The sequence below is a fragment of the Odontesthes bonariensis genome, chromosome 24 (assembly GCF_027942865.1).
Source record: "Odontesthes bonariensis isolate fOdoBon6 chromosome 24, fOdoBon6.hap1, whole genome shotgun sequence".
NCBI lineage: Eukaryota > Metazoa > Chordata > Actinopteri > Atheriniformes > Atherinopsidae > Odontesthes > Odontesthes bonariensis.
In genome coordinates this window covers 27,245,097-27,272,063 of record NC_134529.1, presented here as the reverse complement: position 1 = coordinate 27,272,063, position 26,967 = coordinate 27,245,097, and the positions used below count along the sequence as shown (strand labels likewise).

General features: G+C 39.7%; 1 protein-coding gene across 2 annotated transcripts in view; it reads left to right on the top strand.

Annotated features, from left to right (window-relative positions):
- Positions 1–250: 250 nt before the first annotated feature.
- bach2b (BACH transcriptional regulator 2b) overlaps positions 251–26,967 on the top strand; it is a 103,376-nt gene continuing 76,659 nt past the window's right edge. Inside the window, exons 1-2 of one of the 2 annotated variants that reach the window (XM_075458856.1) lie at positions 251–566; positions 15,892–16,031. In XM_075458856.1, the coding sequence (XP_075314971.1) occupies positions 15,993–16,031 (39 nt within the window). In that variant the 5' untranslated portion in view covers positions 251–566; positions 15,892–15,992. The remainder of the gene's footprint in view (positions 567–15,891; positions 16,032–26,967) is intronic. The other variant, XM_075458857.1, reaches the window with a different exon arrangement.

Below are 26,967 nucleotides of genomic sequence, written 5' to 3'. Positions count from 1 at the left end.
GGACGTGGTGGCTGGGGAGGAGGATGAATGCGCCGCCGAGCGAGCGAGCGAGCAAGAGGGGAGGGATTTGAACTGGCAGCCAGTAGTGCGATTCTCCAAGCTCCGGTGCGCACGTTCGCTGGAGTACGCGCGCGTTTCCCGCCGACGTCAACGCAAAGCTTGCGCCGCGCTAACGATGTTGTGAATGAGGGAATGGGGGTGACGTCAGCGGCCGAATGTCAACAATGTAGCGACTGAGAGTAGGCGTTCCAGTCGAGTGTAACAAACAGCGGAGACGGAGCTGCACGCCGCTCAGGATCACCACGCGCACGCAGACACACGCATGCGCGTGCACACGTACAAACACCAGACCGTAGAATCACAGACGCTGTGTTTTTTTCTTTTGATATCGTTGCTGTAAGTGAGAAGAGAGAAAAAAAAAGCGAACTGCGGCGAAACGAGAAGGAGTCACCCCCATCTGCAACCGGGAGGCTTTCAGGAAACGACAAAGCGAGTCATCATGTGAGAGAACTTCTGTGGGAAACAGAGAAAAAAGGCTGGAAAAGGCGCAGGACAGAAAGTAAAAGGTAAGCTGCCGTGCACGGTCCTCAGCGTCATTCTCTCCCTCCTCTGCTTCTTGCCTTATTTCTGCCAGCTTTGTAAAAAAAAAAAAAAATCTCAGCCTATTGTTGATGCTCTCAGAGCCGCGTTGCAAACTTGCATAAGTGGCACGGCGGTGGGCTCGAACAGCCCCTCTGACTTGTGTGGAGAAAAAAAAGTAACTGAGCCAAATAGAAGAAGAAAAAGTAGAAAACGTAAAACCGCATGCATGAATGCGGTGCGAAAACTGAAGGGTGTAATGTGTAAACGAAGGGTGTGAACGCGGCTTCGGGACTGAAACACAACTCTGTACCACATCCTGTTATGCTTTGAGTCAATACGCAGACTCTGCGCCCCTTTCTGGCTTTTTGAGAAGTAGATGCTCCTGGCGATCCCAGACGAGGCTTTGGCATATAATGCAAGAGAAACGCTCAACAAACAGCGTCCTGCTCATTAAATGGGAAAATAAATCTATTATTATATCATTTCATATTATTATTCTATCATTATTATCATTATTATTATTATTGTTATTGCATTATATCTGATGCCATCATCTTGTGTGACTGATCACACACACAAAAACAAAGATTCGCTATATTTGCTGTGTAAGGACGAGCCTTGTGTGCTGGACTCCTCTCAGTCCTGTGCCTGAAGCCGTTGAAGACCCCTCATATTGTCATTATTTAGTAGCCCCCTCGTGTTATAGACACACTTGGAGCCTCGAGTCCCGCATCGGCTCGCACAAAAACAAAAGAACGCGCTTTTCAAATCAAATACAAGTGGTGACGGTGTTAAAAAAAAAAAACTGCGCCGCACGCGCGGTCCTGCATTGTCATGTGAGTGGATGCTGCAGTGTGGCTTAGTCAGTCCCAGTCAGTCTTATTATGTAGCACTCTGTGATGTAGTGCTGAAATGTGTTGTGATGCAAGACACTGATAAAGGTCTCACCAGCCAATATGCGATATTCATCTGAGGAAATCACCATTTTGAAATAAAGATATTCGATTAAAAAAAAAATCTGTTTCGGGCAATGTTTTGGTATAGGCTACCTCTTAATAATCTTTGTCATTTTAAATAGATGTTTGATATAAAATGTGGTTCTGTTGCGTTTGTAACTGAGTTTAACAGCGATGCTGACGAGCATCATCTTGACTCCAGCGCTCGGTTTGTACACTTTGTCATGGAACGAAAGCCCCTTTGTGTCCTCCAAACCCAACTAGCACTGCAGCATTCTCGGCAGAATAATTGTTCTGAGGAGACCTCGCTTGTCCAATATTGTTTGACCGCCACGTGTTTGCTTCAATAAGAAGATGACTGGAATCATCAGGGAGCGGAGTGATGCTGCCATTAATGGAGTGATACAGCGCTCTGATGAGCAGTGACGTCCGCGGCATCCCAGCCTCTTTGTCTGTAAATGCTGATGCAACGGAAGCCATAAGGGGATCGCAGCATCACCCTCCACCCTCCTCAACCTCCACTATTACAACGTCTCGCGCATTTATTCCCGCAAGGCAGTCAAAATGGTTGTGATTGCACGAAGGCTATCAGGGAATTGCACGGTGGGGGGAGAAGGTGCAGGTGCGCTCATAAGGATCCATCTTCTCATTGTTGTTTCAAAGATCGCTGACGTGGGAATACATTCTCACTGACATAGCGCTGCTTTCACAACACGTGCAAAGCGGCTGCACTCATGCGCAGTTTCCCACTCTGAGCCCTTTGTTCTGTACAGTAGCCTCAGCTTTTCTTTCCCCATGCATAGCCATCTCCTGTTTATTGTAAGGAGTGGGAGGGGAGGTGGTCCAGTGCTGTTAGACCCCAGAGTGACTCAGGCAGGCTTAAAGGCCACTTCAACCTATCTCCCACATGGTGTTCGGCTACATTGTCGCATTTTCTTTGTGCTACAGCAGCCCATAACGCACATGGAAACCTATATCACATTGAATATATATATATATTTTCTAAAATGGTGTCGGACAGAATTTTGATTTCCAAAATAGAGGCAGTTTGATGGGAAGACAATGAGACCAGATTTGTTTTTTTGAACAATTTGAACCATTTGAGGGATGCGTTTACTCATCATTTAGTGAATCAGTTTGCGTGATTATTGAAAACAATATCACAACAGTGATTTGAAAACAATCAAAGCAAAGATACAGAAAATCTAATAATTGATACAGTGGAAGCATGATGTAAGTCTACTGCATGGAATGATAACACTGAACTGTTGCTGGGTTATTGCGTCACTATTTTTGAATTTTCATGCTTCTTCTTCCCCCTTCCATGGCTGTAAAAAAAACTGTCATTTCAAATTCAAATGAGTGATGATGTTTGGAATCTCTGGCACATTAACACCTAGAAAATCCACTTTGAGTCAAAGCGGGTTATACTGTATTTTAAGGCACGTTTTGGGCATTTAATTAGGGTTGGGGTCCTCATTAGGGCAGCAGTGCTGTAATATCTCTTACCTGGAAATAACATTATATCATATAGTGGAACTACTAAGACCATCTTTTTTAAAAAAAAAAAGTATTTATTATTTTTTGGGGGGCTTTTTATGCCTTTGTTAGATAGGACAGTGTAGAGAGACAGGAAGCAGGGGGCAGAGAAAGGGGGAACAACACGCAGCAAAGGGCCATCCGATGCAGGACTGGAACCGGGGCCAGCTGCAGCTAGGACTTTAACCTCTTGTACATGGGGTGCCTGCTGTACCCACTACGCCACAGACCACCCCACTAAGTCTGTCAAAACTATTTGTAACCATTTTGGGCTGACTCTTATGTAAGCTGCATCTCTCAACTTGACTTTGGAGCATCTCCCGGTCTGAGTAAGTCTGTTTTGGGGATCTTGACATGATGAGTCCCTCAGGGCCTCCCAGCCGCAGCTGAAATCCCACACGGCAACAGGATCCCATCGTGCGACCCTGCAGACCCTCCACTCCTTTTTCAGGCTTTCCATTCTGAACTGTAGCATCCAGGGTTGCTCTCCCAGGCTTCTGCTGAGCCCGATGATTGGAAATGCCGCACATGTTCAGGAGTAAACAGCCACTTATGGCTTAATGATTCATGAAATTGCAGCGAAAATAGATGTGATGATGAGGAGCAATCTCTCATCGTTGTCAATGCATTTCTCCTTGAGATAATGCCAAACAGTCTGTGAAGGTGCATCATTATTTTTTTTCCTAATAAAGGAAATAGCCAAAGTGCAGTTTGACATGTTGACAACTTGTTGTAAATTCTGTGTTTGTATTCCCTCCACTTATGTATCGTTTGTTTGCGTCACCAAAAATATTTGAGTAACGCCCACAAGCTCAAGCTGAACATCTCAAGTCAGTGCTTCAGCTTGGAAAAAGAAGAAAAAAAAACATGTTCCCATAGCTCTCCCACGTCAGCACAAAGGCATGTTTGACTGGGCTCCAGCCAGTGTGAGGCGTAGATGGGGCACAACTGTTGGGAGAAATCTCAGATCCTACACTTTACACCAAGAGCTATTGTTTCCCCCTCTCCCTTTCTCTCCACTGCGACCCTTCTTCCCTGCATCATGGCTGCTCATTCTTCTTCTCCCACCGTTCTCGGCAGCGATGTGCACTGGCATTATTGCGCGACGTGTGAAATCAGATTGCATTATCCCAGCAGACCCAGCTCCCATCAGTCTGTGGCTGCAAAGTCTGTGCATGTCTGCGGCACAACTCTGACTTTTGCCAAGAAGCTGTCACATTTAGAACACCACAGGCTGATTTCTGATTGCTCTGTTTTGCTTTGTGTTTTTTTTCTCTATACACGTGTTGTCTGTGAGAGATTATTAAGACATGCAAATCGTCCTGGGAGTTGCATCAAACCTATTTGATCATTTCACAAGTGTGTTGCACTGTCTCAAGCGGAAGGCTTGACCTTTTAAATGCTCTCTTAAAACTCTTTTGTGACCCATCCTGTCGTCTAAATAAGTTCATGACCATATTAAGTTGATCAAATTATGCATATCAGATTCCATTAGGGATTGAAACACTGGGGAAAAAAAGGATGTGTAAAAGACGCTGAGGATATTTAACTAAAGTGGTGTTCACTGAATTAAGAGAAACATTTAGTACAGTGTAACATCCTGTTTATATTGGATGAGTGCAGTATTGATACTGGCAAACTATACTGAAAAATGTCTTAACTTGTCCACACTCAGGTTAAGATCGCTCAATTGAAAGGTTACGTTGTGTTTGATATCCTTACATTTAGGTCAAACATAACCTTCACTCCTCAGTCAGAAGATATGGGGCTGAAGTGTCAACCTTAGAAGTCCAGTGTTATATACTTCTTATGACATTTGATGTGTTTTTCAAATTCCAATTCATAATACCGCTCGGATCATTCATTCTACCATCATTTAGGCCATGATGACAAACTAAGCATTTTCTGTTGTAAGGTTATTGCCATAAAAATGAGTGATTTATTGAGTATTCTGGTCCACTGATGCCTGCAGTGCATGCAGACTCTTGTGTGGCTGTTTCAGATGTTGGTGGGCTTTTCTTTCAGTTGAGAATCTTTAGAGTTCGAATGATCAGCATTTGTAATTTAATAAGAATGGTGCACTTCAAGTCAGCTACTCTTTTGAGCAAATCTATTCACTAGTCGCGGAAGGGGCTTATTTCTTCAACATCACAGGGGGCAACAAAGCAAAATGGTTTGTTCAGATCCACTCTTAGAAAATAAAGAGTTATAGTATGACCTGTAGACAGTCACACACATGTATTTATTATACAAAACAACCAAATAGGGGCTTTTCTAGAAGATGTTCCCTGATAATACACAACTCAATAGCTTTAGTTTTAGTGAATTCATGTGGTTTTATGTGGTCATTGGTTGTTGTGATATGCAGCATTTCAGTGCAAACTCAGTGAAATTATTTTGGTAATTCATCAGTGATGCGATTAATCAGATAGTTTGGATAAACTCAGAGTGTGAAAATACCACAACAAAGCAAAACAACAGACATAATTATTTTTTTCATATTATAACATAGTCCCACATAATGCTCAAATAGAATCAAAGACTATTTCAACAAAATGAAGTTACCAAAAGGGTTTCTATTACAAGGCCTTTACCTGGATAACACTCAAGGTGAAAACCAATAATATTAGATTATCAAATGTTCTCTTATTGATTTCAGGTAAAGTAGGATATATAAATTATTCAGTTTTGTAGTCTGCTGTTTTTCCTCTTTTGGTATTGGGCCCAGACTTTGCTTCATGTAGTCGAACCCTCCACAGCTCCCCCAATAATTTGAATCTGAGCTAAACCCCAGATTTCTAAGCAAAAAGGGAGGAGTCAATAAAAGTGATTTATACCGTAGTCATTAGGATTTATAACTTAAAGGCCTTATAGTGATAGAATTCTCCCTTTTTTATCAGCAAAACCTTTTTTCTAAGTTCATCTGTTTTGAAATTATTTTGTAGTTCTCAATTAGATTTTACAATTCTGTAAATAAACTCAGAATGCACTCCATAACATTCTCTAAAGATTTCCACCATATCTTTCTCTCTGCTACACTTCAACTTTCCAAAAGTCTGTCAACAGATTTTTGTATTTTTTGAAAAAATTGTATTATTTACAATTGATATATCGTTAATGAATTGAACAGTTTAATTGAAATGTATTGAACTGAACTAAACTGAGTTGAATTGAACTGAATCTGACTTTCATATCATAATTTATACCTCAGACATCATAGTTATTTTAAGAATCTGATAATTGGTTTAAATAAAATTTATTTGTATCCAAGTTTGAAATATTTTGTGCTTTCTCAAATTATATGAATTCTAAAATAAGTTTAATAGTTATCACATGAGTCACAAGATTCAGAAATCAAGATGAGAAATCTTTTTTTAAATTTAATTCTGTTCAGTTCAATTCAGTTGTATTTATATAGCGCCAAATTACAACAAATTTCAAGGCACTTCAATAATACAGTCCAATTCAACCCAATTGGAGTTCAATTCAGAAATTGTGAAATGTGTGTGTATTGTTTCAGGAACTCTAAAAATGTCCAAGTATTTTAGTATATTATTCTTGCTATATTACCATTTGTTTTTTTAAGTTTAAGATAAATTTACATTTTTGTTCACTTTAAGAATAAAACAGAATTCTGTCAGAATAGAGATTTCTTAACTGTCCAAATGGACTCATTCTGAAACAAAATGTGATAAGAAGAAACAATCTGACTTGCTTGAATGACAGATTTAATTGTGTACAATTTATTTTGATGTCACTTTCATGATTCCTCGTATTATTGCATTATGACGTCAATATAAATGCTGGAAGTCTCAGTTTCAGAAAGATCAAATTACATTTTGATCAATGATCAAATTAAAATTGTCACTATCTTCTCATGATATTTAGATTTTAGGTCCAACATGATCCTACTTACAATTGAATGGGAAATATTGGTACTTCTGTACGTCTGAACTGAAATAACACAGAGCTAAATCTGCTGTAAGGTGGGTTATCGTGAGAAAGCTGGCTTGACAAAAATGCCAGTAAGATGTGTTTTGGTGTTCTTCTAATCATTCAGATGATAGCATATACACCCAGTGCTGTATAAAACACATGTCCCTATTTAAACAAGCTTTAAAAAAAAAGTATTCTATTGGTTTGGTCACAAGGACCGGTATTTGTGCTACAGTGTCTCTTCTTCCCAAGCCCATTGAGAAAATGATTGCCAAAGAGCCTGATCAATTCCTTACACTATGTCCAGATACTCACATTGATAACAGCCATTATCATCTAGAGAAGCTAATTTCTTCCAAATAATCAAGCTGAATTTTCTCAGGGTTGCTTAGGTTATTTATGGTACAGACTCTGGTGTGTGTGGTCAAGTTAGCTGTAAAAAAAAAAGGCATTGTGAACAATGTGTCTTTGGGTTTAGGCTGTGTCTGAGTCCTCCAGGGTAACACACTAAATTGAAATAAAAGTGGACTGCTGCAGGTTTGTCTACAGTTTTTCTCTCTGAGGAACAGAATAGAACAAAAAACAAAGTTGCATTGACCAGAAAATAGCCACGCTGCACCTCGTAAACCCAGCCACACATGCAGGCTTTATCTTTGCTGTCAGTTTTGTCCTCATTTTGATGCATTTTACTTGACTTAAAATAAGTAACTCCAATATCATTTGGCATCATATTTGTTTCTGATAATTGACAAAACAATTTCGTCCCACGATCTGTACAGTAGTTACTATGGAGCTATGCTCATTAACAAGTTGGATGAAATTTGAAGGTCAGTAATGAGCAGATTCCTTAATGTTGGCTACTCTTAAAACAAAATAAACAAAAACTAAAATAAATACATAAATAAATAGATAAATAAATAGATAAATAAATGAATAAAATTTAAATTGGTATTTTATTTGTGACCCCCATGCAAAATGAAACTACAGGTGATTGTCAAGAATTATTTTAATTATAAGAATTAGAAAAAATTGAAAAATGGATTCTTTAAAGATGTTGTTTTTCACAGGTCATTCTTTATTTAAAATAAAATAAAAAATCATGCAACAAAGTGTAATAGTAATGATAGCCGAAATATTATATACCACAGTTAATGTGAACTAAAGAACCAAAGGATAACATAACTTCAGTAAATAGCTAAATTCGTCAAAGTACATGGAATTTAATTTGAAATGAAACCCAGATGTTTCATTTAATATTAAGTATTGAATATGCCTTCCAAGAAATGAACACAAAAGACAAAAATAAATAAAAAATGGATCTTAAAATTAATTTACCAAACAAGTAAAATGACTTAGAATTCATTAAGAATTAATGTAATTAGTTACCTAAAGGTCCAGTGTGTCGAACCTAGAGACATCGAGCATCACCATTTGCACACATATGTGCATGACTACACCACAAAGTAATCCTACTGCCTCCTTCCACAGTTCAGCTCTGTGTCGTTGTTGGCAAGCTGACCTATTAATCAGCTTTTTGTTGCCCACGCAATTATTTGATGTACCGTAGATCGCTGGTTCCTGACCTTTCTTCATGGACTTACAAAAGAGCTGCATCCCCTCTGATTGCCACTCCTTTCCAGAATTATCAGTCACACTTTTACATTCATTCAAAAAAAGAAATACACTAAAGGCTACCTTGAGTTTCCTGCTTCCAGGTTCACTGGAACTTGCATTCCTGCTGGCCTGCTGGAAAAGTTTGCGTTGTGTATTATCAACAACATGCAATATAGCCACCCCAGCATCAGGCTTCACCACCTTCTATCGCTCATTCTCACCGCCGACCGGCTTAAGAAAAAAGGTTGGGGGCTGTTTTAGTGCATATATGTTCATGACTCATAGGCCGCACATCAGCAAATACACTGGTTGTCCTCCAACTGGAAGTTCGGCAGTTGGATGCCCAGCGCCCCAGCAAGTTGAGGTGTCCATGTGCAAGATCGCACATCACCCCCAACGCAGAGGTGACTGTATGTGTGAGGCAGCACATGTACAGAGTGCATGAATAAAGAATAAGTGCTGTATGATTGTGGGTGAATCAGAAACACATTGTAAAGCTCTTTGGAGAACCTGGATAAGGATAAGGTTTGAAAGCTGCCACATAAGAGTGGACCATGTGCCACAAAAGATGCAAAGTTCTATGTTTTTTTAGCTGAGCGTACATCCATGGCACATGGAGGAGGAGAAGAAGAGATACAGGCTGCGTTTTTGGATATAAATAGCTTCCTCTAAGGTAATAAATTCACAACCCTCCTCATACAGTTCTATAATGATGAATACAATGAGCGTACAATATTACATTTCTGCCAATAGAAGCTAATGTCATGTTTCTGCAGCATTGTTGTGTACCCTATATCATAGTCGGCGTTGTGTCTTCCCAGTAGCCTCTTAAAAACTCTAACTTCATATTACCTTGATGAATAGAATTAGATTATTTTTCTGTGTTTACATAGCATACTGTTTAGTTCAAATATAATTCTCCTGGAAACACAACTGTCAAATTTACAAGACTAATTAAATCAGGTTCATTCAAAATAACACGATAACCAGTATTTTGCCCGTAGTTATTTTCTCATTTGAAAAGCTCGATCCGTTCGTGTTAAAAATGTTCAACGCTCCTTTAACACCTTCCATCTTTTCTGTGCTGCAGTAGCTTCAGTGAAAACGAGGCTCTCCACATGCTCACCGAACCTGAGCAACGTGCAATAACTTTTCTTTTTAGTTGTTTGACTGAAACAGTGGCAGAAAGCCCACCACCAACGAGAGTTATGGGGTTCTAAAACTGCAGACTGATGTTGATACACCCTGCGCATACAGAAATGTAGGCTTCCCGACACATTCTGACGATAAAGCCGAAATCCCCGTGCACCTGACAGTGTGTCAGTATTAGCTAATGGTCTCAAACATTAGTGTGTCTGAATCTGAAGACATCAGACTGTAAAGTGTGCTGTATTTTTTGTCACCAGAGCTCAGACAGGAGAATGCTACAGTGTGTTTCTTCCCCTGAAGCCTGAGGTCACATCCTTCTGTGTGACACCCTTTTGTTTTGCGCACTGACACTGCAGGATGAACACTGAAACAGTAAAACGCTTGCCAGTGTCGCTGCTTTCCTCCCATTGCTGAGCTATTGTTTGCATGACATTGTAATAATATGTCAAGTCAGTTATAATGGGATTAAACATGATATGAGGCTGTTTGTGAGATTAGGTCAGTGAAGTTAAGCTATATGAATATTTGCTAAAATGTAATTGCATTTTTGTTAAAATGCCATGTGGTGAGAATATGGCTTTAATGGGAAAAAGGATGTAAATATATGTACATATATAGAATTGTCTAGAATCTGTCAGTCCCTTTATTTTTTGCACATCTCACCTCCAGCATCGGTGTCAGATTCCTCACTTCACTGCCCAGAAGGATGCTCTGTTTCCTGATCACTCTTACCAAGTTACAGTGGCCTTTCAGTCACTCCTTGAAACTTAAACCATTACTCATGAGAAGCTGAAAAAAGCCATTTCCCATCTTGCTAAAAGGTTGGACATTTTCTGCCCCCACTGCTCTGTCCTGCGGAGTGACTGGAAAGAAAGTGGAGCTTGGTTGATCATGGTGGAAGGCATTTTAAACAATCAGCAGATTCCCTGTACTTGGAATCAGATGATGGTTTTATTGAAGGATGGGAGGGAGGAAGAAGGAATGATCTCAGAAGCAAGACATTGTTTGTCTGCTAGAGCTGCGAGAGTGATCAGTCTGCACAGATTTATTTCAGCTGCTTTGGACATCGAAGACACCCCGGCCAAACAAAACACTCCTGTTGAGTAACTCATGTTAACATAATGTAATACACCTCTGCAGTGTCGAGACTAAACTATTGATTAGTTGAGTATTTACAACAATTTGATTTCTTTTTTTCTTTTTTTTTCTGGAGCAAAGATATGTTGCAAAGAAAAACTGTTACAAAGGAGCTTTGATGAACATCGTAGTATCAGTAAGTTGGCACGGCAGCGTGGCTGTGGCCTTGTTTATCGGTGATTCTCTGAGGGTTTGAGTGTGCAGGGTTGTTCCTCCTGTTTTTCTTTGTGTTCGCTCAGAAATCTTGATCTATTTCAGACCGATTCGCAGCCTGTCCAGGGTGTACTACACCTGGGTAGTAAGTTTAGGAAATTGGCAGATATATGGATGCCACCCTGAACCTTTATGTCAAAATATTAGCTGTTCACAGCCCATCTAGTTTCCTGTTTAAATCCATCTCTCCGCTAACGCTAACCCTTAAACACAAGACTCCACTGCTCCTCTGCCTCTGAATCACACAAGCCCACATCAAGCATGATATGTAAAATAATTATTGATAATTCTTTACAGAATATTACATTTAAATGAACAGATTCATTGCTTATATGGTTAAATACTTATTTATTTATTTCACCTATTTATCTATCTATCTTTCTATTTATTCATTACTTTTCTAGCTATTCTATGGGAGTTTAAAAAACCCAAAATATTCACATTGCAAATGTTGTTGATGCAACGTAGCGTAAAAGAACAAAGCGCGCTCAGTTTGCGGTTTGGTAGAGAAGTGCAGCTGTAAAGTAGGAGAGGAAGGCTGGGGGGTGGGGGGCTATCCTGTGAGACCAGCACAGGTGGTTGGGAGGGGGTTGGTGTGGTGGTGGGAGGGAACGGCGAGGTTGTGGGCGTGGAAGAGCCATAATGAGCCCACTTCCTGTAGTGAGCCGCGATCCTGCACTGTAAAACCTGTTCCCTCACAACAAGATCAGCAAGATTTTTTACCATTTTCCATCAGGCAACCAGACGTGGTGTGGCCCACTGTGACTGGTGCTTTTTCTGTAGTATTTCCTACAAAAAAAGGAAAAATTATTCTACAGCAAGAGAGGACATAGAAATGAAAGTGTGACACTCATCTCAATGAGTTTTCTATTTGTTGCACACAGACCTGAAATGGAAAGCATGCGACTCTATGTGCTCAATTTAATCCATGAATATTGCCCTTCCTGTGGGGGAATAATCGTTATGTATATTAGTCAAATAGATTGCTGGTAATTTCATCAAGTGAATCCATACATAAAACCCTGAGCCACAGCACCAGGGCATTTAGAATGGAATAGTTTCCTCCATGTCAGCTGTATTGGGTTTTCTTGGGTATCACTAGATTACTTACTTATTTACAGATATATCAGCTGAACAGTTCATTTTCTTCTCTAAAGTATTGTATTTGATACAACAAAATATATATGTTTTGAAAGAAATATGATTTGTTTCCAATTTCTTGTCAACTTTTTTATTGTCGCACATGATTTAAAGCTATAATGTGTAATATTTCACGGACAATGAATGTCGCATTTTCCGTTTCCACATTGGAAACGGAAAATGCGAAGCTGATGACATGTCCTTCTACAAATCCCGTAGTTTTAAAATGGCGGAGCGACATGGAGACATTCATTGGAGTGTAACACTCTTATGTACATTCGTATGCTGAATATAAAGAATATAAGAACACTGCACTTTTGTGATGGAGGTAATTAATAACGATTGAGGTAATACTTGTGAATGATAAGACTCAAATTTGTTAATAGACAACGTGAAATATTACACATTATGGCTTTAAGGGTCACGAAGGATCTGCTTTGATCTGGTTTGCCTCATAAAAAGGCAACAATGACTTGAGTAACACATTTACTACATCTTCATATTTTCCAAATCATTTTAATGATCATGACTAACATTGTATATATTATTGAAAAGTAGTTCATTCAATTAGTTCTGTATTAATTAAGTCTGTTCAGAAATATTTCTTCTGTCAGATTGACTCTTCATGTCATTCTGTCCCCAGTTAGTGCTGAGAATGTAATCCTATCTAACTAAAGAAAATAAATAATATGCATATGATAGCCTAGTTCTTAATTCAGACAAATCTCACATAAAAGTGTTGTTCAGTGGGTGAAACCCTTAAAGAAGATATATTCTACCAAAAAGAAAAGAGCGGAAAATAAATCAATGTAAGCATTAGCTTGAGCCACGCTAACTACAGATGGTGAGTGTCAGATGCAGTAAATCAACACAGGAAAGAGCAGTGTGTGTGATGGTGAAATCAGAATGTGTCTCCTTGTCTCTCTCTCTGGTCAGTGGTGAGCAAGCACATCCTTGTTGTGCACCTGCAGTGTCACATGCTCCGTGCGGTTAACGGCCTGGGCAGTGTCATTAGGGACAGATGGTGAAAGGTCAACCAGGCACAGCCGTGGAGGGTCCACTGTTGATACTGAGTCACAAGATCTGCATCAGCCAAGTGTTCAAAAAGTGCAGTGTGGGCTCCTGTCAGCCTACTATCTGCTCCCCGCCTCTGACTTTTACAGTTTCCCCACAGTTTTAATTATCCATCCCAAACTGAATATGATCAAATGTGGTTGGACGCCACATCACAACGCGTCACAGTCTTGATTGGCTCCTTGCAGCAAGGTTGTGAAGCACCTGCTCATCTGCACCTGTTGTCTCTGACTGTTGACTCTTTGTTCTTTCATATTTGCTCTCTGTTTGTAACGAGCATAAAATATGAATGTATTTTTGCCTGATAATTATGATTATCCACTGGAGAGTAGGTACTTTATGCAAAAAAGGGAGAAGATTATTGTTAGAACTTACATTGTAATAGTTTTTTCATTTTGAACTTAAACCAAATACTTGCTTAAAAAAAATTAATTGAAAATTTGATTGTTTATGTTATTAATTGAAAGAAAATTGAATAGAAAAATAATACTAATAAAATGATCAAAAATATGTTGTTTCAGTATTGTCTGACATTTACTCAGTGCACAGCAGCTGTGCAGGCTTTCAGAAGATTTATGTTTTTTCATCACATTTTTAACAGTCAGATGCAAGGAGACAAATATGCATCTAATATGTAAACATATTTCATATGAAAACATTTCTGAGATCAATCTAAATCTAAACTGTGACTAAATATGCGGTAAAACAATATGTAACAATGTATTAAAAAGACTGTAAGCCTTCCATTTAATCGCTTTGTTGATTATATGCAAACCTGCTGAAGTTTTTGTTTATTCTAATTTTGATGTTCTTTTTTGTCTATCAATGCACTATCCTTTAATCATTGATTGACTTTCACTTTTTTCAATATACAATATAATTACTCACTGTCATTTGTAATATTTGTTAGAATAAATAATGGTCCTACTTCTCCAAAAACTAAACCTGAGAAAGAAAAAAAAGGCAAAACTCCATTTTTATGCATCAATACAAAAACAAACTTCAGTTTTCTGGGAGAAAGTGTTTCACGTCCAGTTAGGCTTTACTAAAAAATGTGAAAGGGAAGATAGGTAGAGAGACCAAAGCAAGAGGCTGGGAGTTAGTGAGAGTGGAGATCAGTTTGGCTGCATAAAAGGCTGTAGTTGCCTACATTTAGCATTTAAATAGATTACAAGTAGCAGAGCCTGCCTTCATCTGACACAGGAACTGTGTCTTGAGGGAAAAGAAGCAAATTGGTGATCATTATCATGCTGAGCAAACAAGTGCTGCTTAAGTTTATTCTGTTAGCTGCATAAACAAAAACATTTGAATCTATGTTTCTCTCCTCTATACCTTTTTCAAAATGCAACTAATCAGTATGCTGCACTATTAATCGTGTCATGAATTTAACAAATGTACAGCTGGAAGCACAGGCCAAAGTGCTTGATTGTTATTATTTGATTCTTGTGGCAGAAAAAAGAAAAGAATGTGATTTAAATGCGAAAGTGTCAGCTGGGAAGTTTGGGTTTGGCTACTCTGACAAACATTCAGAGTCATTCTCTTTGTTCCAAGAGTTGGTAAAAGTTTAAGGCAGTTTAATGTCATTCTCGAAATATCTTTGAATAAATGGCCTTTTATGCAATTCATGAGAAAACAAGATTTTTAGAACAAAGTTTGGCTGCAGCCAGTGAGTAAAAAGGTTTTTGTTTTGTTCATAGTGGCACAACACAATATTCTTTTAAAAAAAGTCTTAATACTGAGCACAGTATAATATTCTTTACAAAATAGAGATTTTTTTGTTGTTGGTGTTTGTCCCGTGAGATAAAAAAGATTTGTGAGATTTTGATAAAACTGGAAATAGAGAGAAGAAATTAGGAGAATTATTCTGTGATGTCTGTGGACTTGAAATGTTACATATATAACAGCATGTCTGGTAAGGAGCTTCAAATAAGGAATTATCTGAAATATGAATTAAAAAGAAAGACAAAAATCTTAAATTTCCCAAAAACGTTTTTCAAAGAGCCCCACGGGGCATTTGCTGAGCTTTCAGCTACATTTAATGCCCCTTTTAGCAAATTCCCCCAAAAATGTTTTAATCAATCATTTAATTCTTTTGAGTTTGACCCTTAATAATGTTTGCTCACCTCTCTTAAGTCACTCCAGGAAAACTAAATTAACTAAATTAGCTGTATTGTGAAACGATACATTTTTTCTTTTAATTTCTATCTTTTGTTAGTTATTATTTCTTTTGCCCGGGAAACAAAATGAACTGTACATTTTCACTGATTTACACTTCTTTGTCATTTTCCGCTTTTTTTCTAATTCAACACGTCTTCTCGGTCTTTGAGTTTCTTTTTTTTACTTTCTTGCCGTATCAGAAAGCAGCAGAATGGTGACTGAAAGAGGCGAGGTTTCAACGATTATCTCACAGAGTTTATTATAACCATCTCTATTACAGTCGTCAAAACAGAATCCTTCTATTCAAATGGTGTCTGACTTGAAAATGGTGCACATGTTTGTGAGAGAGGCTGAGTAATTGTGGATGATAGGAGGGTCTGTCTTCATGCTGCAGGGACGCACGCCCTCCCTGCGCTCCGCCAACCTGCCAATCATCTTTCTGACCTCACGTCTCTCTGACTGATAGTGATGTGTTCTTAAGCTGCTGGTGGATAAATGATCACTAATCACCCACAGAAGATGAAGGACAAATCTGTAAGTAAAAACTGACCTTGTACATGCCTTGTGTTCCGTTTTTATGTGTCAAAACATGATTTGTTTTCAGTTGGCAGGAAGACTGTTTTTTCCTGTTGTGGTTAGGTCTGTGTGAAGCCGAGGCAAACATTTGTCACGGTGAAGACACAAACAAAAAGGCGTACGATGCTGTATTCCGATTATCGGATCTTTACTTATAGTTTAACACATATTTTCTTATTCCGGTGGTAGCCAATGGTTTTGCTTATATTTTTTGAGTTTCTTTTGTCATAAGTTAAACTTCTTGTGTTAAAAAATCTTTGATCAAATTCACATCATGCGGAGGCTCGGCAACACTCGGAATGCCCTTCAGAGTGTGTTCTCGATCAACAACACGAAACCACAGTTTTCAAAAGGAATAAATTCTCAACAATGTGCGCATTTTTATTTATGACTAACTGTTGCAAAGGAAATAAAGCTTCCTTCTCTGACTTCCTTTGCAGGTGCCAGAGTGGTGGCTGTAGGAGACTTAATATTCACTGATAATTCATTCAACTTTTTCTCATGTGTTCTCATGTGAGGCTTTTAACAAGTCTTCTAATAGCACGACACAGTAACATCACTTCATGCAGGAAACTTGCACTTTAACCCTATCGGCCTAAAAAGAGATTCAGACCAGCTATTCCTCTGATCCTTGCATGTTAAAAAGGAAACTATAATTCTAAGTGACATAGCGCTCACTTATCTGTCTACGGCAGCTTTCACGTGTTGAAAGTGCACTTCAGCTTCAGCTTTTAGTCTTCCAGCTGCAGTCAAACACAAAGTTGCTCTTTGTCTTGGAGCTGTTAATGTCATGGTGTGTGGCTTTGTGTAAATAGTGAAGTTAAACTGAAATAGTCGGAATACAAGTTGTTAATGTACTCTGACCACGTGGTGATCTGGCATCTGTGTGTCCTGCCCTGAGTCTGGCTGCTTACGGATCCGGCACTGCAGCCCTGGCTGTGGTGTGGACGCTGGCCTGCCCTGATCTGGGCGGTTCCCCGTGGTGGCGGCCTCTGTGGTCATTGGTGGGCCGGCTCCCGGTGTTCACAGATCCCCAAGATACCGTTGCCTCACTTCAGCGTCAAGCCAGATGTTGATTTTTATTGTTGTTTATTGTTGTTGATATTAATGTTGCTCATGTTTAGTGATACAAGTAGATGTAAAGCTCATATTGCTTACATTTAAAGACTGACATACATTACCGTTTGATGGAAGAAAAAGATGGGAAAACCCATTTTGGTGACAGGTTGTTGAGCTATGGTGTGTAACACGTGGTGGAATTCAGCGTTGTTTCTATAACCATGTCAAAAAAGGAAATGGTGGAGGGAATGTTTCAAACATGCGGGTGAATCACGAATGACTTCCTGTTCCAGCTCATCCAGTTGAGACTTGTGTGGTCATGGAAATAAAGTAAAAAACATTAGGAAAAAGAGGCCAAACTGTAATAAAGGTGGGAATGATTGTACCAAAAATAGTACAATCATTATGCCGAGTTACTCTTCAAACTGAGGCAACATATGTGTTGAAAGGGTTTTCTCATTATTGGATTCCACAGAGCTTCAAAGTTAAAGAAAAAATTAGTATTTCCATTTTTCAAGAATATTCAATAGGGCTTTGGCTTTCAATAAATCTGTGCATATGATTGTACAAGGAAGTAGCTAATCATTTGCATGTATGTAGATTAGAATTAAGACAAAATATCCTATTACACTAAATGGTTTCCAATACAAAATCAGGAGTTGTAAGAGGTTTGTGTGCTGCCTGCCTTCAAATCCAGACAGAGAGTTCATAATTCACACATGACCCATGTCTGAAAGTTTAAGTGGCATTCCTTGTTGCCTGGGTTTGTGTGAGGCCCCTCTGAAGTATCTGCGCTCAACTGTAAGAGCCTGTCTGTTTCCCATGATGCACCTCCCCATCTCCAGCCTGGCGCAGTCAGTGAAAGAGGCTATTGTTCCTGTCACTCTGAGGCATGTTTCATGCACTTATGACACAGAGTGGGAGACATTATTGCCGTTATATCCCTGGAGTTTCTTTGAATCAAACAGTTCTAGATAAACAAATGCTGCTTCTTAGCAGACAAATGTGCTTGTTTCATTTTGTCAAGAGGACAAAAGTAGACAGAAATGTAACTTTTTAAATAAATTGTCATCAAAGGCTAACGTCCCCTCTCGCAGATTAATTTTTAACCTGACCTGGACCGAAGACCACCTCCAGAGCCTCATTTAGATGTCTGATCCTCTTACTCGAGCAGCCTGTTCACACTTTGCAAGAAAACAAGAGGCTTTCATGATATTTCTCCCGGTAATTCCCTCCTCTTCTCGCTGAGCTCTGATTTACGTGCAGCAGCCCTCAGCTGGAAAAGCTTGCAGCTTCTCTCATGGATTTTTCCTGCATGATGTAATGTTTTGATGATCCTCCATGTATTATGGCATGTGCAGTGACATTTAAAACTAAAGAAATATCCTCTCCTCTAAAAGGTGGATTTCTCTGACTTCTCAGGCAGATCATTTGTGCTTCACATACCACAAGACCATTTCAATCCCCAAAACAGGACGCTGTGTGCTCTGACATGCGTGAGAACATTTGATTCTCCCTGTTCTCAAGTTGCAGGCCACATAAAGTCTGTAAAGAAGTGAGGCTTGCTGATCCTATTTCTGCATCTGCTGAAAGTGCAACAAAAACAAAAAATCCCTATCCTTGTTTTATTTAATCTGGAGCTATGTCATTGAGCCAGGGAAGACACAACAGCTACTCAAGGTGTAAATCAATAGCACCGTGCAGGGATCATGAAACATAGCCCTACTCGTCAGCGGGGAGTCTATATTTAACCTTGCTGTATCACATATCACGTCTTGCCATTTTGTTCCTTTGTTCCGTGGTTAGGGATATTTTGGGAAGCTCTTGAGATACCTCAGATAGCGTGGGAGGAAAGGTGAGGCGGAATCTCTCCACGTCAATGGATCTTTTCCTCTGCTTTATGTGAGACGAGGTGAAGCCCACGCCTCGCGCTGACCTGTTTCTAGGGTTTGAAAACGCTCTCTTCCCATTCATTTAGCCTCGAGGCCTGCGCCAACACCAAGAGCTTTCACCCTCACAATATTTGTGGTCTGAGATAGAATCCAGATGGCAGTCTGGAACACCCGTGCAGTCGCCACACAAGCCTCCCAAATAGCCAGCAGTAAAGGAATATTTAAAGATGCCTTTCATCAGAGTCACTCCGGAACTGATAGATGACCTGTGCATTTCATCTAAAGTCTGCAGTGGAGGGCAATAAGAAGACTAGTTCTCCAAAGTATTTTTATAACACGCTTTTCGCTCCTTCTGAATGACTGCACTGGAAGCTGAAATGATAACAAAGCCAACCTGCACAGATGTATAGTTTTATTCATTTTCCGTGAGACTTTCTCTCCTTGAAGGCCTGAATTGTATTGTATTTTTGGTAGTGTGAAGAATGAAAAGAAATTCACTTACTTAGGAGTTGAGTTTTGGGGTTGATGGGATGGTGAATCTGTACCATGAAAAGTTATTTATTTACCAATCTGTAGTTGTAATAGCTTTGCAATGGGTAGACATCGGGGGGGGTTTAAAGATAAACCAATCAATCAGAACCTGAATTTAACATTAAAGATAAGTAAATAAAATGTGTCATTAAAGGATAAGACCGTTTTTTTGACATTGGGCCCTTGATTTCACATTATAACATGATGTTCTACTCACCCCTGCTTGTTGTTGAACATTTGGAGCTGTTCCGAAGATATTCGCGAGGCGTCTGGCTGCTCTCTTGAGATATTCGGCCATGAAACGGTTTCCTATGGGCAAGCTTATACAGGCACAAACTATGCTGTTTATAATTTATTAATTACTGTACTCTAGCACTGATAACGTGGAGGTGCGTCGCTTACTTAAAAAAATCCGGGTTATTGTAATTTTGATTTTTTTGTCGTAAAGTGGATGTTACTGACGTCATCGTCGTGCTACTGCCACAGACAGCCCACAGACCTGCTGCCTATTTATTCATTCGGCTAAAATTCAAAATTAGTAACCCGGATTTTTTTAAGTAAGCGACGCACCTCCACGTTATCAGTGCTAGTGTAGAGTAATTAATAAATTATAAACAGCATTGTTTGTGCCTGTATAAGCTTGCCCATAGGAAACCGTTTCATGGCCGAATATCTCAAGAGAGCAGCCAGACGCCTTGCGAATATCTTCGGAACAGCTCCAAATGTTCAACAACAAGCAGGGGTGAGTAGAACATCATGGTATAATGTGAAATCAAGGGCCCAATGTCAAAAAACCGGTCTTATCCTTTAACTGGACAATTATCAGTGGTATGTAGTACAAGTAAGTATGCAGATCCTAAACACTGACCATTTATATGCCGATGCAACAATGAGCGGCCATAGAGTAGGCAGAGTTTTCTTTCATGAGAAATGTCTAAGAATAGTGCATTGATTTGGGAATTTATGTGTAAATGTAATTCCTCTACTACAAGTCCATAAATGAGAATGAAAAATGGGAAAAAGGTGCATGAAAAATTGAAAAAAAATCCCTTTTGAAAAGTGAAATGTAAAGTTCAGAAGCAAAAAGCCTGCAGACTCCTCTGCTTCTATATTTGTTTAGATGGGGTCATGATCCTCCTTCCCAGTCTGTTTCTGCCGCTCTGTTTTGCTCAGATATTTTGCTGCTCTGAATGTGGCGGGGGAATGTGTGTGGGGTGGGCTGACAGAGGGGAGGGGGGGAGCACAGGAATTCCCACTAAGTTGGCTCATCTTGCATTTGCTCCTTCACCAACTCCTTCCTGGCCACACATGGAAAAGGGGATGTTTTGTTTGCCAAACACAGCGCTCACCGGGCTGTGCTCACCATCCTTGTGTTTCAGGCGGCACAGACGAGACACAACGCACAAAGTTTGTACTTAGTGGGTAGAAAATCCACTGAATTCATTTATCTGCCTCTCAGGGTTCCCTTTTTGCTTTTATTTTTGGCCAAAATCCATAGAAGTCGAGGGCAGCATTCCAGGTCCCTTAAACAAAGTCGATCTTCTCTTCCCCTCTTGGGTAAAAGCTCTGGTAAGCCCCTACTCCAGGCTCGAGGTTTTGTTGAGTCATGTGAGATGATGACACAGAAACACTGGAGATATGAGTGTGGAGGGGGCTTTTGGTGTGAGGTGGGTGGAGTTGAGGCTGAGGCAGCAATGGAACTAAATTCTGCACACAGGCCAGCAGACAGGAGAACATGCTGGTGGTAGCTTTGTATATGGTAATGTCTAGCATGGTGGGGTGGGACGTGTGCACAGATTTATTTTAATACGCAGCCGGCGTTGGGAGTGGGGGAAGGGATGTTGAGGCTGCTAGTTCATCCCAGGACCACTGTCACACTTCGGACAAGGCAGGACTTTTTTTAGTTGACAAACTCACCACAGGCGTATAAAAAACACTGAAAAAGGCAAGTTTCAGTCACAGTCACAGTGGCCTTTTAATCTGCATGATTTGGATTGTTGTTCCAGCACCTTAATGCTGTTTTCACTCACTCTGCCTTCGTATGGCCGGGCATGTTTTGAGTACACTGCCCGGTGGGGAGGTTTGGATTTGGCATGTCAGTCTGGTATTTAGTATTGCAGTGATAGAGTATGAGTAACGGGTTAAAGGTGTTATACAGCACAGCGTTTGGACAGTTTGGACTCTACTGCTGTGGCTTCGTATCTGAAAGAATATGTTTATACAACACACCTTCGATATCAACTTTAAAGAATGACACTATTCCCCTTTACGTGTGTTAATAATCCATTGATTATTTCTCAAGGTCATGCACTCATCCTCTAATCTATAAAAGATCCCAAATAAAATGTATAACATAAAATGAGCAATGCTTCCCATTTCCTACACTGTAATATGCTACTGTTTCACAGTAAGGATGGACAGTAAAAACGTTTGATGATGATTCATACAAATATGTCCACTGAATCTATACTCTGCCACTTTGTGCCAATATTGAATTCAATGTTAATTCTATTCCTGTAATTAAATGATGTTTTATGACGTTGTGATGGTGGGCTAAAAATGTTCATCACACTGCTTTGGTCTTTATCGCTCTGTCTTTTTGACACTGTTGACACTTTGGTGAAACATAGTTCTTGTGAAATGTACAACTACAACTATCAGATGGGTTGTCATGGAATTATGAGCAGATGCTTGTGTAAAATTCTTCAAAATGTGATCTAATCGCTGTAGTGATGCTCCAAATTTCATGAAGGCCCATGAGCAGAGCCTGTGTGTTTTTGGTACTTTGGTTTGGGACTAAACACATGGAGAAAAAAAATATATATATCTGTCAGCTTCATCTGTACTTTGTGTTTAGCACTAACTCACACATTTTTTGACCGATCACTAGCTGAAAATATAGATATCTCTCATTATCCATTGGTGTGTTAATATTTTGGGCACTTCAGCACTATGAAAAAGAATTTACATTAGCAACTAATGGCAAACAATTTAAGACTGTGGGAAAGCATGCCTATTTGATAGTAGATCTAATATCGGTAATCAAAGCTAATTTTGAAATCGGGTCTCCATGAAGCCTGGTTTGTCTTTGACTTCAAGGTTGATCGTTAGTAGATGAATTTCAGAAGAGAAATTTGTTTTCTATTTGAATTTAACTGCCTCTTCCAGTTGTGATGGACATGGCTGGTATTTTGTGTTGTGGAATTAAATTGTTTTCTGAAAACATCCAATGGGTTAATCGTTTTCATATTCCTGAAGAAGTCTACAACACTCTCACGGCACATAAATTAGGAAAGACGGTCCTTGTGGGGTGTTTTGAAACAAGGCTGCTCATTTCAAATCCTACAAGCATACCTTATGTAGTAAACCTCACGTAAGAGAAGAGTTAATGATTGAGGCAACAGAGTCGGTTTTGAGCCCTGCAGTGTTTTATAAAGTGTTATACAGGTTGTCTTCTCACTTCTGTTAGCGTTGCCAAGTGACTGTACATCCTACGTCTGTGCATGTGTGATTTTTGTCTCTTTGCAAGCTTATCACCATGCTGTTATGTATGTTCTTGAAATGATAGCAGAAGATGTTCTGTATGAATGCTTGAACTGATATTTATATAGAAGCACTCTTTCTTAAGGAAAAATATAAGGAAGAATATTATTAATAACTGCTATACTCCTGAGTTACAGGGTTTCCGTCAGCCATGTTGTGCATTCGCCATGTTGCCCTGTGAAACTGAAAGCATAGTGTTAATTTCTTTTGGGTTATGGATTTCTAAGCAAATCTCACACCATTTTGCTGTTGGCGAGTCAAACATGCAGTGAGCCACTCTCAAATTCAAATCATTTTCCGGCTAATTGCAGTTAATTGCACCATAATCCTACGTAGCTCAAACATTTTGCACACCTGGAGCAAGCCAATCAACAAAGCCAATGATAAAAGGGAAAATATAGAGGTCATACTTTAACTTTTAGTCAGTTACAGTACTCTGACATGTTGAGTGCAACAATTGATTCTTTTTCAAACGTATTCAGTTGTCTTTTTTTCAGTTAAAATCAGCAAAGGTGCACATTTGGGTATAACCAGATAATTCATGTCCGATAAAGGATTGAATCTACAATTCCTTTAATGTAACCTACTTACTATAGGTTTTGTTTTGTAGCAACTAACATGGAAATTTGCACTGGTGACCATTAGTGAACCGAAAATTATATGATAAATTTTAGTCATTTTAGTGGTGTAAAAGACAGGAAAGCACCACATAAATGCTGTACATATGCCATAAAAGTTCCCAGTATGTTAATACAAGAGTAAGCCTTCTGCACCAGTCTTCAAAGATGCCCGTAAACCTCTATGTCAGTGGTGTAGTCTACCTTTTTGAGGTGGGTATACTGTATAGTTGGCCAGTCATTGGCCCGTGGTACCAAACTAGGGGTCGGGACTCGGGACCCCTCGGAACCAATAGTAGCCCCTTAATGCACGCCGTACCTCCAGTGGCGCGCTGTAATAGTCATTGAAAAGTAATAAGTACCATAGTACTACAATACTATGACATAACACAGTTAAGATGAAAAGCCCTCTAAAAGCTATGACAAAAAATAGGCCAATGTAAAGTTTCATTTTTAAGCATTTTCATCTATGACAATCAAAAATGTTACTATCAAGTAGGCCTACAGCAAGTCAAGCCCAAACAAAATGAAATGAACTGATTTTTAAATGTAGGCCTATAGAAATATAGCCTGTATTGTAAACTCATCACATGCACTAAAGGTTTTTGCATCTGACATTATATCGCAGTAACAGTGTAGTAGATAATGTAATTACCATTGCCTAAGTACAGATACATCTCCCCATCCATGCATACCATGGAGATAGCATGGTTCTGACTAGTAAATAAAGTTTAGTTTATGATAGATAAATTACTTAATCCAGACAGCCACTGTACATATCATCATGTAGACCATATACAGACAGGTATGGCGATTAGGAGTTATTCCCAAAGAAGAATCCCAGATAAACAAACGTCTAGAATTTTAAACTAAGTAAGCAAACGTGGATCAGAGTAGCTAGCTTGCTAGTATTGAGAGAAGAACGAAAGCTAGATACAGCATGACTAGCCTGTGTTATTGCCGTGTTATGTCCACAAATTAAACAACCTAGAAGGGTAACTTGGTAGCAAAGTCTCATAAAAAGCGTGAATTATGTTTTTGACTCAACTTAACTTACTTTCGGAAACGTCAGGTCGGGCAACCTTATTAAAAAAGTTCCTAAGGTCTTGCTGTCCCTTGCGCCTGGCCATAATCCTCGTCGTCCCCAACTAAAAACCTGGAACGCTGCTGCTTTGTTTAACCGGCAGCTCGCGGTCGGCTACCTAGCGAAATTCACTGGCATGTTTTCTTCACGCATTGAGGCTTTTCAAATAATAATGATCATCATCATAATAATAATAATATATTGTAACGACCCAGAATTAAGGTAAAAGCACACGGACTGGCTTGTTTCCTCCTCTCCCTGTCAATCACTGGACCGCAGGTCATGTCACTCAGGTGTGGGCTGGTGATTGGGGGAGAGGAGTGGGCGTGGGCCAGTCTGTGTGCAGGTTTGGTGTTCTCCTGGGGCTGGTTGCGGAGCAGGACTGAGAGTCACCCGTGTTCTGCGATTGTACTGCTTGTAATAACTTAATAAAGAGCCGTTCGGCAACCGCCGGTCTCAGAGCCTCCGTGAAGTCATTAATATGTTCACGAAAGTTAGACAACGTGTTAATAAATCACTACCATACGTGTCAACAGCCATGGAAAAGTGTGCCCTGGAAATGCAAACTCTCGGGTTGAGATGATGAGATGATAATTCCATAATCCCATCAGAATGGTGAGAACATGGAGAACATATCGTATGAGCCCATTCCAGATGTACAATGACTTTTCGTAGAAGCCTCGACTTTACAAAGTCCTTTCCTTAGCCACTAAGCACCTACGTACGCACCCCATGATAGATTTTTGTTTTGGCTGACAGCGAGACATAAAAAACGCGTCTGATTGGTTGGAGATTGACTGACTGCCGCAATTTCCGAATGAATGCAATTCTGAAGTGTTGTCGTTGTATTGTTAAATTATAACAAGGCTTCCATGAAAAGTGGTAGTTGATGAAACGTGGCTGTGCTATTCTAAATATTGAAAAACGAATTTTAGGTGGGTATACTGAGCATTTTAGGTGGGTATACGGAAATCCCCCCAAAAAAGAGGTGGGTATACGCCGTATACCTGCGTTCAACGTAGACTACACCACTGCTCTATGTTTTTGAAACTCTGCAGCCCAGTTTGCAACTCAGGCGTTCCTTTCCTGGATGACCGCCTCACAAGTGCACAGCACTAAATATTAAATACAGGTGTAAATGTACGCATGATGAAACAGTCCCATTCGATTGCTCAGCTCATGTGAGAAGGTGGTCTTGGACACTTGTGGCGCCATTCTTTTAACAGTATTGAAAAGAAAATGTGTCCTTCACCGCACTGAAGGACCACCTGCCCACCTGACATGACTCAGTGCTATCAACAGATTTTCCAGCAAGATGTTTTCTCATTCTTCTAGTTCCCGTGGGTAAAAAAAGCTGTTACCAAAGTCAAAGACGTGTGTTTTATATAGATTTCTGTAGTGACAGTGAGCAAAATAGCTGTGAGCTCACTGCCAAAGCTCCGGATCTCACATAATGGTTCTGGGAGTTTCCTTATAACTGGCCTTTACCTGAATGCTCAGAGTTGAACCTTGAAAATGTCTGTTCCACAAAACTGAGGAACTGATGTTTTAATTTAACATAGCAGAACTTAAAATGGAGCCCAGGAAGGAGATGGAAATGTGTCATTGTGCATTAGAAAGTGCACATATCCCCTGGTTTTATAACAGGCTGTTCAGTAAGGAAAGATCCACTGCAAAGATGAAACAAGATTTATTGATGTACAAGTGTTGGATTTGAAAGTGTTTTTTTTTTTTTTGACAAATTGACTCAGTTCGGTTTAACAGTGACATGAACAAAGGAAGAGAATAGGAGAGTACCCCCCCTGGAGTCTGGAGGCTGAGAGATAAGAGGGGGCAGAGGTTTCTGATGAGGATCTGATAAAGGCTCGAAAAGAAGCAAGTCAGAGGACCACCGGACCAGGGTAGTGAAGGAGAAATCAAAGAATGAATGAGGTTAATTTGACACTGTGGGAAAACAGAAGTAACACAGTGAAGAACCCCAAACACCAGCTAATGAGGGCTGACGAGAGAAAAAAACTCCAGCGTGAGCTTTATTAAACTGCTTTAAGGCTTCCATCATCAAATTTCTGCCATCACTAAGCTCTGCTGTCAATCATTTCATGCTTCTCTCACTTATCTTACAATGTGTCCGTAACGTGTCTGAATGATAATAGAATCGTGGTAACTGA